Source organism: Arachis duranensis, chromosome 6, assembly GCF_000817695.3.
Source record: "Arachis duranensis cultivar V14167 chromosome 6, aradu.V14167.gnm2.J7QH, whole genome shotgun sequence".
NCBI lineage: Eukaryota > Viridiplantae > Streptophyta > Magnoliopsida > Fabales > Fabaceae > Arachis > Arachis duranensis.
The window spans coordinates 29,708,825-29,725,136 of record NC_029777.3 but is presented as its reverse complement, the minus strand read 5'-3'; the positions used below and the strand labels follow the sequence as shown (position 1 = coordinate 29,725,136).

General features: G+C 33.9%; 1 protein-coding gene across 1 annotated transcript in view; it reads left to right on the top strand.

Annotated features, from left to right (window-relative positions):
• LOC107493709 (uncharacterized) overlaps positions 1-15,863 on the top strand; it is a 20,001-nt gene extending 4,138 nt beyond the window's left edge. Inside the window, exons 4-18 of the mRNA XM_021124672.2 lie at positions 1,485-1,675; positions 1,814-1,938; positions 2,041-2,319; positions 3,050-3,199; positions 3,838-4,092; positions 4,183-4,323; positions 4,389-4,700; positions 4,763-4,939; positions 5,941-6,910; positions 7,048-7,112; positions 10,237-10,341; positions 11,727-12,585; positions 12,895-12,971; positions 13,654-13,867; positions 14,779-15,863. Of these exons, the coding sequence (XP_020980331.1) occupies positions 1,485-1,675; positions 1,814-1,938; positions 2,041-2,319; positions 3,050-3,199; positions 3,838-4,092; positions 4,183-4,323; positions 4,389-4,700; positions 4,763-4,939; positions 5,941-6,910; positions 7,048-7,112; positions 10,237-10,341; positions 11,727-12,585; positions 12,895-12,971; positions 13,654-13,867; positions 14,779-15,149 (4,291 nt within the window). The 3' untranslated portion in view covers positions 15,150-15,863. The remainder of the gene's footprint in view (positions 1-1,484; positions 1,676-1,813; positions 1,939-2,040; positions 2,320-3,049; positions 3,200-3,837; positions 4,093-4,182; positions 4,324-4,388; positions 4,701-4,762; positions 4,940-5,940; positions 6,911-7,047; positions 7,113-10,236; positions 10,342-11,726; positions 12,586-12,894; positions 12,972-13,653; positions 13,868-14,778) is intronic.
• The last annotated feature ends 449 nt before the right edge of the window (positions 15,864-16,312 follow it).

The following is a 16,312-nucleotide window of genomic DNA, read 5'->3' as shown; positions in this document are numbered from 1 at the left end:
CAATTAATAATAATAATAATAATAATAATAATAATAATAATAATAATAATTTTATTTTATATTTTTCGGACGGAGGATTGTTATGTCTAATGGAATAAACATTGGGGATTGATCTGTGTATTAATTTTTCTTGGGAACTAAAATGTCTGTTATTAAAATCCTTGGGGATTGATCTGGGTCATTACTCTGCCGGAAAATAAACTGAGGACTGATTGGTCTGTCGGAGTAAAACTTTGGGGATTAATTTGGATATTAATTATTATTTTTGGGGACTAAAATGTCCACTTCTAAAATCCTTACGGACTGATTTGGGTAATTACTCTAATTATGTTTTATTGGGGAAATAGGAAAGCTGTTCAAAACTGTAGACATCAGGAAAGACTTTAATCTATCCTTTTCTACAGGCGCAAAAGACTTGTGTGGTAATAAGTTGTCCCAATAGCTTAATTCAAGATACATTCATGTAGTCATGGGTTTACCAATTTTTTGAGTGTATCTAAATATGAGTTAATATACTTGTGCATATCCAGGCAATCTTCCTCCGTAGCATTTTTCAGAGAATGATACTAGACTTGTCTGTTACTTTGACAAATAAAAGGATTTGTTTTAGCTTTCTAATATTTTGCAGTGGAACAGTTATATACTTAGATGATTTAGACAAAATTGGGGTACCAAGATTTTGTTGCATTCCGTGGCTTTTTAGTTTCAATTGTGTATTTAGCTGAAGAAAAATGCTTGTAGTTGCAAGGGTCTCAATATACCCCAACATTTGTAAGAAGCTTGTGATTTTTACATCTTTTCTGTTGTACTCCTGGTGCTTTAAGAGGATTTCTGTTGCTACTGTGCTGTTGCTAACAGACTGGAAATTCTGATACATTTCTGGTCCTGGTATTTTGCTGCTCTGCTCCCCGTCTTTTTTTTTCTTTTTATATTTTGAAATTTAGGATCTTATTTTCTCACTCGATCCAGATGTATCACGTGTCCTATTTCTTAAATATTTTCTTCTTTGAAATTAAAGTAAGCCGAGTAAAAGATCTAGAAGAGACTTGAAGCAGCTAGAAGCCAGAAACTGTTACAGCAGTTATAAGAGCTGCCAGCTAGGATAACTTCCCCCTAACAGTCCCTAACTAACTTAAGTTGTTAAAAGACCTTTCTACCCCTTTAGTCTAGAGTGCTGAACACTCTTCCTATCTATGTATAAATACTGATTCACCACTCTAATGTGAACTTAACTCTCATTTTCTGCAATTCTCAGTTTCTCCTTCTTCTCTTTGTTCTCTCCTGTCACTTTCTCTCTACTTAGCACCAGCACCGCTGGTACACTTCCTGACCCTGGGAGAAAAAGTAGCAAGCCATTAAATCCCTTCCACTCCCCTTTCTAGTGCTACCATATTTAAATTTGACTTGATCTTTATATGATGGGCTGTATTCTTTTATTGTTACTGTTGTTTGTTGATCTTTTTTGCTATTGAACTATATTTTAGTTGCTGCTTTGGAAAAGGATGTCAAAGGAGGTACCATCCCTCTTGTTTGAATCCTCCTCTCAATTACTACCCTGTGGGCTTTTGGAATTGTGCATGGTGTGTTAAGAAAAAGCTAGATCTTGGTGCGTACTCCATTTCTGAAGGGGTGGAGTCCATCTTGGATTCTAGAGAAGGCATTTCGAAAAACAATGGTATGGTCAATCACAATTTGTGGTGTTTCTTTTCCCCAACGTTTCCTATTATATTTCACTTACCTTTGTTTCAAAATTTCAAATATATTAGATAGTCAGTTTATTCATTGATGATAATGATTAAGTACTTGTTGGTAGTGACGGAAAAGGAGTACTTTGTCAAGTATCTGGGCCTTGCTCATGCTCACAACCGCTGGATTCCAGAAACACAAATGCTTGAAGAGGGGCCAAAAGTTTTGTCAGCATTTAAGAGGAAGCGCCGGGTTGAGTTACTTTATATTTTCTCAGAAACGAATGGCAATGCTCATTTTTTATACTTGCTTTGGAACTATCCTTAATAAATTTCTTGTATGCCACAATGATAGGTTATCAAGTGGAAAAAAGAATGGAGTATACCCCACCGCTTGTTGCTAAAAAGAGCAATTGTGTTACCAAAGCAAAATAAAGAACATTTAGATGGGCATGATAACAATTATTCAGTTGGCTGTTTTGAATGGCTTGTAAAGTGGTCTGGTCTTGGATATGATCATGTTACATGGGAACTAGATAGTGCTTCCTTTTTGACGTCGTCTGAAGGCATGAAACTCAAAAATGATTATGAAAGTCGTCGTCTTCAAAAGGGGATGGATGGAGACATTAATGAGGTGCTTCTTTTGATCTGGCTAAATATGATGGATCTACTATTATTGCCTACTGTGATCTTTTCAAAAGTTCTATCATGAACTCTATAACAACACTATCTAATGAAATTTGCAATTTTTTTATTTTTTACTTTTTTAAATAAAGAGAGGAAACTAAGAAAGATGCAGGACAGTAGGAGAACAGAAATCTCATTTATTTGTTTATGGAAATCTCTGTGGAAACAGCCACTGATATAATTATCAGGTTAGGCTGTGTACATTACACCTTTTGGGTGTGGCCCTTCTCCGGACCTTGTGTTAACGTGGGATGCTTGTGCTCTGGGCTATCCTTTTTTTTTTATAAATACGTGCACCTAGAGCTTACATTAAATGCAACATCATAATCTAAATGACTTGTTTAGTGTGGAAGTGGCTTCAGATTGCAGCATTTTTTCCAAATGATGTTTTAGATTTCTGTAGCTTTGTTCTGGTAGAGTTTCTCTTGTCCTCCTATCTTCTTGTAAGAGAGAGAAATATGAGCACTCTTCTGCTTGACAATGATTTCCATAATCCATGGGAGGGATGACAATATGAATCCTATCAAATTTGTACCTTTTTTATTGGGGTTACACTCATGTATGAGATGGATACTTTCAATATATAAAGGCAAAATTAGCTCTTTACAACTTGTATGAAATGTATCTCAAGTCTAAATATGAGCATGATTCCCTAAATGGTGTACTTGGGCCTGTAGGAGAGAAAAGCTTCCTTTGCTGAATTACCTGTACCGCCTTCAGGTAATTCAGTGGCAGTTTCTAGTCAGCATTTGAGTTATGTGAACAAGCTTTGCATGTGTTGGCACAAAGGTCAGAGTGCTGTCATTGTAGATGATAAGATTGACCAGGTAATTTTTAATTCTCCTTATTTGTTGTTTACTTAAATTTCTAAACACCAGGACTTGTAATTAAATTGAACTTGTGCTATGAGTACCTCGCTTGAGTAATACAAGTAACAATCACTATCTCCTAATTGGACCTTTGGCAAGCGTTCTCTGTACATATCTTCTCTATAATTCGTATGATCCCAACCTTCTCTCCCTCTGTAATGTATTCATTCCTAATCTTTTCTAGTCCAATGTTTCCACTCATCCATCCAAGCATCCTCATCTTCATAGTATTAAGCTTATATTCATGTTAGCTTTTTACCCTTAGGATTTACAATCTGGTTCTAGGGTGGGCATTTTCATGGGTGAGCTCCTTGTGTAATTTTACACATCAAACTCATCCATGAAAGCTTTTATGCCAGTTTCACCCCTAAACAAGTATACCTCTATTGGTACATTTTACTTGCAAATAAATCTGAATTTTTCTGAATTAGAAGGCCAACCCCACCTATGGGATAAAGCTTTGTTCTTCTTGTTGTTGTTTGCTGAATTAGAATGATACCCCTACATTTTGACCCCTCATCTTGAATCCTATAATTTCCATCTTGCAATATTAATGGCTTTAGAATGTCTCATTTTTTGCTGAATTATATTTTCAGGAGCGGGTTATGAAGGTGATGTCATTTATATTGTCATTGCATTGTAAGGTGACAAGGCCTTTCCTCATTGTCTCAACTTCTGCTGCTCTTGCTGTGTGGGAAAGAGAGTTCTTACATTTGGCTCCATCTGCAAATCTTGTCATTTACAAGGGAAACAAAGATGTACGGAGAAGCATAAGGACCTTGGAGTTTTATAACGATGACAATGGCATCTTATTTCAAATATTATTATCATCGTCTGATATTATCGTTGAGGTATATACTCTCTTATTGTACAAACTGATACTTTCCAGAAACAATTTAAGTTTTCAATTGTTCTATGATGAATGCTAATATGATTTGCAGGACTTAAAGGAACTACAATGCATTTTGTGGGAAGCAATAATAGTTGATGAATGCCAGCGACCTAGAATTTTGGAACACCTTGACAATATCAAGATTTTGACAACAAAGTTGAGGCTCCTGGTTGTTAGCGGACAGATCAAGGTATACTACTTGTGTTTGCTATTGATGTTTTTGTCACATTGACAACTTCTGCAATGGATTTTCAGGATGATCGAGCTGATTATGTCAAAATGCTTTCCTTCCTCAACTCTGAAAATCATGTGTTAAATACTACTGAAACAGAGCCATTAGTCTCTGATAGCATTTCCGATTTGAAAAGCAAATTGGATCAATATGTGGCATTTAGAACAAAAACAGGGTCCACTAGGTTTGCAGAGTTTTGGGTTCCTTCCAAGCTTTCCAGTTTGCAACTTGAGCAGTATTGTTCATTGCTGCTTTCTGACAGAACTCTGCTATGCTCAGCCCAAAAGTCTGACAAGGTCAATGCTCTCCGCGGCCTCCTTAACTCAACAAGGAAGGTATACCTGAAGTTAAATAATAAGTTCAAATAGAAGCTGAAAGTTTTCACCTCATGCGAATTTGCTTGTTCAACCATCCCTTTCTCTTGGACTCGTCACTATATAATTCCGTCAATAAAGGTCTGTCTGTTGAAGAGCAGTTGAATATTGGGATAAAAGCAAGTGGCAAATTGCAGCTTCTTGAAAAAATCCTTTTGAAAGCAAGAAGCCGTGGTTTAAGAGTGATGATATTATTTCAGGTTATCATCGTTTAAACTCCCTTGACTGTTCCTTATCATTATTGATATTTCTTTTATTTTTGAATTTGTGCGAGTTTATTCATTATTCGTTTTGGAATCGGTAGCAGGAAGTAATATAGTGTATCCGAGGTTCATCCACTGAAGTCTCTTGCTTTATTTTAATTTTTTGCATTGATGTTACTTTACTATAAAGCAAAAATTATGGGATGAGTTAATAATATAAGTGTTGTTTATATACATCCAAAATTACCTGATTTTTGGAATTTTAATTTACTATACTATCTTAGTTTTTAATTTGTCAAGTGTTCTATTTAAAATTTGTGGCATTTCCTCCGTTTTGCTATTCCGTAATTTTTTCCTCATGAATCTTTGGCTTATCTATATGATTATTATAATTGTTGTTAAGGCTCCATGTCCTGTACTGTATTGGACATAAATAACTAGATACTTTTAATTTATGTTTGATGACTGGTCTATGTAACTAAAGGCATTGATTATATGTTTATGGCTTTTAAACCATGTCTCAGTATTTCATGGTTGGTTAGATTGAAAAAGTAAAATTATGAGCTACAATAAATATTTCAATTGGTCAATGTGGTTTCATTTAGTTATAAGTTTTCCAAAAATGATTAGTAGGGCTGTCATAAATTTAGCGTCCTTGTTGAGCTCAAACTGGATTTTCAAAAAATCATTTAAAAGCAGAATTTTGGATTTGTAAGTATTACTTTGTCTTGTGTGCGTGCTTGTGATTGGCCATCTTACTACGTTCCTTGCTTTGTTCCCTTGTTTCAATTATGAGAACAAAACCAGTTTCTCTTCATTTAAATTCATTTATCTTCTTTTATTTCTATTTTATTATGGCTGTCAAGTTCATTCCCAAAACTTCAAACATTGTGGTCATTTTATCTTCTTTTCTTTTTTTTCCCCTCTATTTTTCAAGTTACCTAAGGACTTATTTAAATCTTATCTCTCTTTCTTTTCATATGATTTTAAAACTGCAGTCAACTAGTGATTTGACATCGATTGGAGATATTTTGGATGATGTACTTTGTCGGAGATTTGGCGAACATTGTTATGTACGATATGCTGCTGGGTATGCGCCCAAAGCGAAGCAAAGTGCTCTAGACAAATTTAATGATGGCGAAAGAGCATTTGTCTTCTTGTTGGAAAGTCGTGCTTGCCTCCCTAGTGTTAAGCTTTCCTCTGTTGATGCCATTATATTGTTTGACAGTGACTGGGACCCAGAAAATGATTTAAGAGTCTTACAACGTATGCCTATAAGCTCACAGTTCGAACAGTTAACGGTGTTTAGACTATACTCATCTTTTACTGTTGAAGAAAAGGTTCTAATGCTTGCAAAAGAGGGTAGTAGTATCCAGTTGGTTAACAATAGTACCTCTCATGCCCTGCTCAGATGGGGTGCCACCTATCTTTTCAGTAAGCTTGATGACTTACATGGCAGCAACACTCCAGTCTTTGCTCAAGACATTGCCTCTGATCAGTCACTTCTACATGATGTAATCTGTGAGTTATCAACCGTATTTTCTGGTGGAAGCAGTGACATTGATAATCATGGATTGTCCTTCATAGCGAGAGTATGGCAGAAAGGAGGGGAATATGCAAAGAACATTTTATTGCATGGCGAAAGAGTGATGAAGGAATTGGATGATGGTTTTGATTTTTTTTCTTGGAGTAATCTCCTTCAGGGAAGGAGTCCTAGATGGAAATTGTTGTCTGTTTCATCTCAAAGGATCAGAAAACCTGCCAATCACTTTGATCACAAAGCAAAGGAATCTGAAAGTGAAAATAATGCTGATAATAGAAAGAAGAGGAAAGTGTCTGAGGGTAACGTTGATTCCAAAAGGAAGGAAGTGTCCAAGGATACTACAGTCACAAGGAAGGGGAAAGTGCCAGATCATGCCAATTCCAAATATTTGAAAAAAAGTTTGAAGAACAAGAAGCTAAACACTAGTACTGCTGACTTTCTTTGATTCATTTATCTATTTCTTTATGCACACGAAATCATGAATTTTTCTCCATTTTTTCTTGATTGGGAAGGTGGTTGCTGGAAGGGACATGTTGCTGATGGCTCTTTTTCATGCCTACAGGTAATGTAGATGAGTTCTTGCCAAAGCCAGATTTAGCAGGTCTTTGTGATGTTCTACAACTTCCGGTAAGTTCTTAAATTCATACTGCTGCGTCTGCTTAGATATGTACTTTATACTCTTTGGCCACCACAAATTTATTTGTTCTTTTGGATATCGGTCCTAAGCCTTGTGGCAATCCTTAAATTTTCTACTCATTTGGGTTTAGTTTGTATAATCTCTACTCAGAAAGGCATTAATCCATATTTTCCAAGAATCACCAATCCCTGTCGTTTCCCCTTACTAATCTATCGGTTTCTTGGGCTGTGTTTGTTTTTGTGGACATGACAGTGACACACAATTAATAGAATAAAGACAATAAAAATGATCCTTTGTGTATTGTGTTTGGATACAATGTACAAGACTAATATAATGTCCTGTATTATATTTGGATAGACATGAATAAGACTAAAATATTATGTGAAATGACAAATAGTCATGTGATTCCAAATTTTCCACATCAAGTATAAACTAATTTAATAGAGAATGAGTGTGTGGGGAGTCAGGGGATTACAAGAAGAATTGGTCTATAAACCAACAAGGTGAAAATGGTATTGAAGTAACAAAATTAAGAATAAACAAAGTAATGTAAATAGAAGAATGAATTAAGTTTCCATTGAGTAAACCTGAAGCATGACATAGAGAAGAGAATGAACAATAAGAAGGAATGAATTATCAAGCCAGGTAAGAAATTCTGCAAGAAGAAGAGAGTACATGGAGAAAAAGAGAGAAAGAAGAACGCAGAGATAGAGAATGGAGAAGAGAGTAACAGTGGAATAACAAAATATCTATGGACAAAAGGAAAAAAATCCATGTCTACCTTCTGAAATTCCATGTCCATCATTCTCCTTTATAAAAGAGTGGACACAAAAGTAAAGAATGGTTCCGGAGATAGTGTCTAGTGTCTATGTCTCTACTTCCAAACACTTTTTAAACATTCACTATCCATGTCTCTGTATACTATCTTCAAAAACAAACGCAGCCTTGGGGACTAATAGGTGCCTTATGGAGTTAGCTCATAAGCATGTGTGCGAGATGGTCCCTTTATCTTTCCGAAGTCCTTCCAAATTTTTTTTAAACCCTTCCTACACTCCGTTGCCTCTATCCATATTTCTCTTCCCAACAGTTCCTAAAATCCTCTTTCATCTAAATAGAGTGCTGAATCAGCAGTTATTTACAAAAGGATACCTATCATTCTCTATAATCTCATCAACAATTCCAATGAGGGCCCAATTTGAGATTGGCCTGGTACTTAACAAAGACCAAGACCAAGCTCGAGTCCAAACATTGGGATTGATATCCCTCCAAAAAGAGTGACAGGACCTTTGTGGAAATTATTGGAACCAAAATCTTATATAGAGTTTTTTTTGTATTTATTGTTTATCTAAATGAATGAGGTTTAAAGGTCCAAAAAGAAGCTACACGAATAGAGGTGGAATATCTTGATGTCTCTATAGTAAAATATGAGATATAGAAAATTGTGGAAATTACAGAGAAATCAAGCTTATATGTGTCATACTATGAAGTTATGGGAGAGAGCGATAAAATAGAGGTCGAGATAAGAGACTTAGGTTTCAGATAACCAGTTTGGTTTTATGCTAGTAGATTTACCATGGAAGCTATATATAGAATGATGGAAAGGCTTTAGAATAACAAAAAGGATTTATACATGGTGTTTATTGAATTGGAAACGGTATACTATTGGATATGAAGAGAGGTCTTATGGAAGAATTTGGAGAAGGGAGTAAGGATTGCATATATTCATACAATTAAGGAGGAGTACAAGGAAGTTATAACTAGTGTGAGAACCCAATGTGGGATAACATAGGAATTTTCTATTAGTGTAAGATTATACCAAGAATCATTTCTAAGTCCATTCCCTTTCACATTGGTTTTTAAGGTGTTCAATGAACATATCTAATAACATGTACTATAATGCATGCTTTTTGTTGATAATTTTGTCCTTATGGGAGAATGGTGAGAAGATTTAAACGTAAAGCTAGATCTGTGGAGATAGGCACATGGTAAGTTGTACCAAGACAAGTATATGGAATGTAAGTTCAACATGGGAAGGAGAAACACTAGCACAGAAGTCAAAATTCTGAAAACATCATACACAATAAAGTGGTGCGAGTATCTTGGATATTTGATTCAGTCATTCAGAACAATGGAAACAGAAGAGGATGTAAACCATAGAGTTTAAGTGGATTGGTCAAAATGGCAGTGTGCTTTGGATTTTATATGCCACAAAATTACCTTTAAAACTTGAGGGTAAATTTTATCGCACTATTATTAGACTAGTCATGTTCTATGGATCAGAATGTTTGGGCAACAAATGATGAACACAAGTATAGTGTGACTGAAATGAGGATGATTAGATGGATCAGCGTATGAAGCACGAACATTGACGCAGGCACGGGACGTGATATAACACGGGACTTGTGAACACACGAATTTTAAATTTGTGTAAGACATAGGGACACGACATATATATAAAATGTAAAATATTTTTTAGATAAATTATAAGAAAATTTTAACATTTTATTGATTTTAAAATAACTTTATTTTAATAAATAACATATATCATTTCTAAACTTAATTAAAGAGTACAAGTTAAGAATAAGGTTGGACACGTTGACAGATAGTGATATTTAGGTATTCCAAGCGTGTCTAGAGAAATGAAGTAGCCTTCATTGTTGAAAAAATGGTGGAATCCTGTCCTAGATGGTTTGGACATGGGAGAAGATCAGTAGAGCATCTAATTAGGAGGGTAGATCAGATATAAGATAAACAGTGGTTAGAGAGAGAAGACCTTAAAATATACAAATATTTTGCATGAAATTTAATGAGATTTCTCTGTGAACGATCTCACTACAGACATGATACATTTTTTACCTATGTATCTGAACCCACTAAGTTTTTGTTGGTTTCTAGAAGTCAATGGCATTCCTAAAATATGTCACTTAAAATAAGGCGGGAATTTGATTTTATATTACATTATTATTGGGTCCATAAATCATTCATTATCATGATTACATTATTTACGTAACAGCTGACATGTTTTAACTATTAAACTTAAATAAATAAATACACAAAATGCAAGAGATTTTTGTAAAGTAAATAGCTTACCCGACCATGTGCTTTCATGTACAGAAAAATGTCAAGGCTCTTGGTGCAAGGCTTCTTGAGCACATATTGGAATATTTCAACGTTAATTGGCGAGACGTTTCTACCATGCAGGCATTTGAATTATCTGTGGTTAGTATTTAGTCTCCTGTTCCATATTAAATAAGTGTCTGTTGAGATGTCTGTTGAGATTTTGGACACATCATTGTGAATCTTTTAAGAAATAACCACTTTAAAGTTCATGATGGACTAAATTAACCACTCGGTAAGAAGCAACAATCACTCTGAAAATTGTTTGGCATTAAAGTTCAAACTTGGTCTTAAACTTTTATGTTTATCTGTTATTTACTCAGCATTGTTAAAAAATAAAAGCAATGAAATTTACTTTTTCCTTTTTACCTGGTCATACATAATGGATGGAAACATAGATGGTCAAAAATCATATTTGATTTCAAGATCGTTGTGTTCATTCTGTTGCAAAGCGTGTTTTGCTTGTTTAATATTCTTTACAAGAGAATCTCCATCCTTGAATAGGGCATGATCATGAAATAAGGCTCCTTTTGGCAAGTCTAATGGGAAAAGACATGAAAGTATGAAGTCTAACAAAAATATAATTAGAATGATAAATTCACATATAAAATATCATTTATTTTTAAGTATAATACATTTGAATTTATAGTTAATATTGAATATTAAATAATATCTATTATTTATTATTCATTTATATAATATGCACAAGATTTTGTTTTGATGAAGTAAAGAGTAATTATCAAAACTTTTATATAATTGATAATATTTATTTTTTGCTATAATAAATTATAAAAATAGTTATGATAACCTAATTTTTATCAATTAGTTATTTAAATCCTTAAATTAAGTATTTAACTGTTTTTTATTTTAAATTTAAATGGCTTAATTAATTTTAATTTGTGATAAATATGTTGATATATCTTGTGTTGAAAATATGTACGAGGATATGATGGATAAAGTCATCAATATAACCAGTTTATTTTAGGTTTAATTACTTCGCTGGTCCCTATGATTTCACAAATGTTTAATTAGGTTTCTATACTTTTTTTTTCTTTGCAATTGGGTTACTATACCATATCAGATTTTATAATTAAGTCCCTATTCTGACAAAAACGCTGAAATTAATGGAATATTTAATCAAGTGTTAGGCATATTTATTTTGTTTAACAGAATATTTAATCAAGTGTTAGGCATATTCATTTTGTTCAACGGACTATTTCCTTAACTCCAATGTTTTTGTTAAGGTAAGAACTTAGTTACAAAATCTAATATGGTATTGGACCCAATTGAAAAGAGAGAAAATATACAGACCTAATTAAAAATTCGTTGAAATTATAGAAACCAGGAGAGTAATTAATACTTCATTTTTTTATGCCTGATCTGAAATCCTTAATGAACCCAAGTATCACTGATTTGTAAGAATTATACCATGGGTTGTACATTGAAATGTTTTTTGTTCTTTTTTTATTTTTAAATTTTTTCCGAAGTGTTGGCTTGCGGCTTCGTTATTGAAGCACAATTTTGATAAGCAAGGTTCACTTGCACTTGCGAAAGTGCACTTGAACTTCAATTGCGAGGAAGAGGAAGTAACCTATGTTTACTCTAAACTGCTGAAATTTAAGAAGGAATTTTCAAGTTGTTTACAAAGTGGAATTTGTGTTGAGAAATGTACATCAGACTGCGAAACACCTGGGTTGACAGATTTGGTGGAGGATATGCAAAATGGTTTTCAGGGTCCTCTAGAATCCGACACATATAGACATGATCTTCAAAGGGAATCTCCCACAACTGTGCTAGCTACTCATTATCAGACTTGTGCAGAAAATTTTCAAATCAGACTTACAGATATTGGAAGTTGTCCTCAAAAGTCATCTGGCACTTTCCCTGCCAAAGCAGATGCTATCCCCGTGACATCCAAAGCTTCTTTCTTGGAGCATCAGAGTGAGGTCTTCGATTCAAGTGATGATCCTTGTAATGTCAACCCTGCCACTGGTTCTTTGGAAAATCAAATTAATGGCGATGATTTTGAAGTTTCTCTAATAAATAATAATGAAGTGGTTGAGACAATCACTTGCAGTACTGCTGATGTTCCTGAGGTCAACCAGCATTGCAGTGTAGTGAGTGCTGTCCATGGTGAGTCTATTATGGATTTTCCTGAGACTACTTTCCCATATATGGAACCATCAAATACAGATCTACTGCCACTGCCTCAGGAGGATGTTACATCTTTTTTGGAGAATATTTCAATTGGTGAAGTCTTGCCTTTTGATGAAATATTTTTTGAAAATTATAACCTTCATGAGGATGAACCAACATTACAAGTACCAGATGACCCACCTGAATCAGGTAACTTTCCCTTGTATTTAACCTGTGAATACAACAGATGTTTCTCGCATTATTACTAGTCCTAGATATACAAATTGTTATCCATTTAAGGGTGCATTTCTTTTGGCTTTTTTGAAGGAAAAAACAAAAAATTCTCTTTTCACTTATTTGTTTAAATTTTATAGAATAATTAATGTTCTAATTAAAAAAAAATGTGATTTTCATCTTTTTTTCAACTATATAAAAATTGCAAAGTTTTAAAATCACTTTCCTGAATCTGAAACAAATGCACACTTGTCACTGTCATGTCTAAAATACACTGTGTTGCAGTCCCAGACCCATTGCAAATTGAAATGGAGAGAATAAAAAAGGCGACTGAAGAAGCTAACAGGATACGCCAGCAAAAAGTATGTGCAGCACTTAATTACTATTTTTGCCACTTGAAAATATTCACATTGTTGAGGTCTGATGATATGATTTGACTTTCTTTAAGTATTTTCACATGCTCTCTTTTGTTAAAGACTTGTTTGTTTCAATGGTGCAGTACATTTTGACAAAACTAATATTAAATTGCTTTCTATAAAGGTGCATGAGAAACTTCTATATAATTATTTTCATTTTCGGTCGGGAAAATGGCAAATGTACAAGCTCTAAGAAAAGACAATATATACTTGATGTTAATAGTTATCAATCTCTAGTACTAGTGTACTGGATCTTTTATCATTTTTGGATATTAAACTAGTGTGACACGAGAGCAATTTCATTTTTGTATATTAAACTATTGTGACTTTTCATCATTTTTTTGTTGGAAAAAAATATATATGTATATAAATGAAAATTATGTAACAATTATTATGCTAAATGTAGTTTTGTATGTTCAAAAGAATTGATATTTATGTTTTCATGTTATGTTATTTTAATACAACATTGCAATCTATTTTGTTTGTTAAACATTATTGAATTCCTGTTTGTGTTGATTTGCGTTGTATCCATATCTCATATTTATATTCGTGAGTCTTAGGTTTCCAGTATTTCTCTTCGCGTTCTTGGGCTGCTGACTGAAGCTTTCTTTTAATTTCGGTTATCCAGTTACACCAGCTTGAGTCAGACCATGGTATGGAGGTTAAAGAATTGGTTGCAAAGTATCAAATGTTGCTTCAGAATATCAGTACTGAAGTAGCATTGCAAAAAAAGGAACTTGACGCATATTATAAAACAGTTCAAAAGAATAAGTTGTTGGCTTCTGTTTTGGATCACAATCACAAGGAATATAAAAGAGAAGCAGTTCTATTCGCAGAACAAGGTAGGCATTGTACTTGAGCTTCACCTGCAAGTTGATATATCCTGGTTTGTTGTTAAATCGGGCAGGGCCATTTTTTATGCTAAATATACACACATCACAAGACAATGCACAATTTACGTCAATGGTTGTTGGGGGGAGGAAAATAAACATGAACTTGACGAGTTAACACATAATGGCTTGTCTCATCTATTTACCACCTTGGATATTTATGTGCGTGCGGTATTGATTTGAGGTTACTAATCACAAATCATTTATTGTTAAGAACTAAGAACCCAAAGTTCCAAGTTCTCCTATCTTATTTACATATCAAGTAAGCATCTTGTTTTATGCCTTCTCTTTGCTAATATGGAAGCTTGATTTGTATTAAAACATGCAAGCGGGAAAAATTCATTTAATTAAATTATCTGCTTCAGTTTGTGGTAATAAGTGATCACCAATGTTTAGGAAGTTGTGATAGACTTTGGAAGCACGCCACATTAGAAATTGAAGAAGTTGGTTGGCTTAGGGCCTGTAATAAGCACTTTGGAGTTACGCTTACCAGTGACCACTGGTCTTTTTGTCTTGATCCGAATTCTTATCATGTCAATATCTGAAATATAGACATTCGCAAGATTATTGTGGACATTGAAGTTTCTGGCTAGAAAAGCCATTTGTTTCATCATGTTCTTGCCTGTTATTTCTTTACTTTCTTTTAAATATTCCTCTTTGCTTTTCTAGGAAGTTCAAAAATGACAAATATAATGGGAATTAAGTACTTTGTATTTAGCATGCCGTGTATTCAGTCAAAAAATTAGTATATAATGCAGTTAGCTTTAGTCACCTGTATATTCTTGGGATGAATGTATATCATCATGCCTCCTTCTATTGATATTTTATGTATACAAACCTTGATAAAATTTCCTATTGATTAGGCTTACCCTCTGCAATGGGAACACCTAGCTCCTCAAGTACTCAACAAAGAGAGCACCAACCCCCTCTTATGTCTGATCAAAGACTCGAACAGTGTCTACCGATGATTCCCCCACACTTGTTTACTCCAACGGAAGCGGTTAATACTCTGGAGATTGCTAACACTTCAACAGCCGTTCCAGAAATGAGCGCACCTAGAGAATGTATTGATCCCATGATTCAGTCCTATGTAAACTTGAATTACGGCTGTTATTCAATGGCCTCAAACCCCCATCTTGAAGCCTCTAATTCAGTGCCTATGATGCCAAGTCTAAGTAGTGGAATACCAGAACAGCAATTGCCACTACATTTACATCAATGGCAATATCAGTAATTCATAGAAATACACAGTTAAATGCTGCGGCCGCATGTACAGAGCAAGTTCCTTCCTTTGTAAATTTGGCATCAAATTATTGCCTGCTTCACCTGATGGTTTCTACTTTGTTGTTTCTACCAAAAACTGAGTTAGCCTAGTCATCTGGTGAATTTGTTAATAGTTGTTATCCTTCAAGATAAGGAGGACTTAAGTATGAATTAGGATTGTTTGGGTAGGACGGGACAAGAGGTAAAAGTTGGTTTGAATTCGGATCGTTATCCTTCAAAGATAACTGAGACTACATTTTGCATAGTAGGTAAAAGTTATTAACCAATAGAAGCTTTGGAAAAAAACATTTCAGACTCCTTAGATGGAGTCTTGTTACATCGTTAGATAGTTCACTTATTGGAGGATAAATAGGAGTTGATTGCACCAGTTTACAAAAGCTTTAAGTTCTCTTCTTAATATTAGGCATGTTAATATAGAAAAGATAAGAAATAGGTGTTTCTTGGAAGATATATTAATTAGTTGAGATATCGCAGCCTAGAGAGAAAGTGTGTGTGATTTAAAATAGTGGGTCTTACGTTTGAGGAGGGGTATTGGTCTTGCATATGATTGCGGCGTTTGAGGGTTTTAGCTCGTAATAGTTGTCTAAAATTTTAAGGTTGACAGGCTGCTTCATTTCGTCTTGTACAGAGTCTTGTATCTTATGAGAGGCTTATATTTGGTTTGGTAAGGTTTTTAATTTTTCATAAGCCTTGTCAAAATTAGTTTTTGAAAGAGAATCTTATAAAAGTTGTAGTACTTTTGTTTGGTAAATCAAGCTAAACAGGATTTTCAATTAGTATAATAATCGTTTGATAAAATAATTTTTAAAATTTAAGATAATCGTTTGATAAAATAATTTTTAAATAATTTAAGATAATAAAAGAATTTTGACCATAAATAAAATTTAGTTCAATAATTTAATTAATATTTTGAATGTTTTAATATACAAAATGAATTAGATTTTAAAATTTTGATAAGTACAATTTTAAACAGTATCTTTTTAGGTGGTTTAAAATAGGGGTGTTCAAAATTGATTCGTATCGAATTAAACTAACGAATTGAACTGAAATAACTGAAAACTGAATAAATCGAAATTGAATAAATCGAAAACCGAAAAAATAAAAAAAATGTTT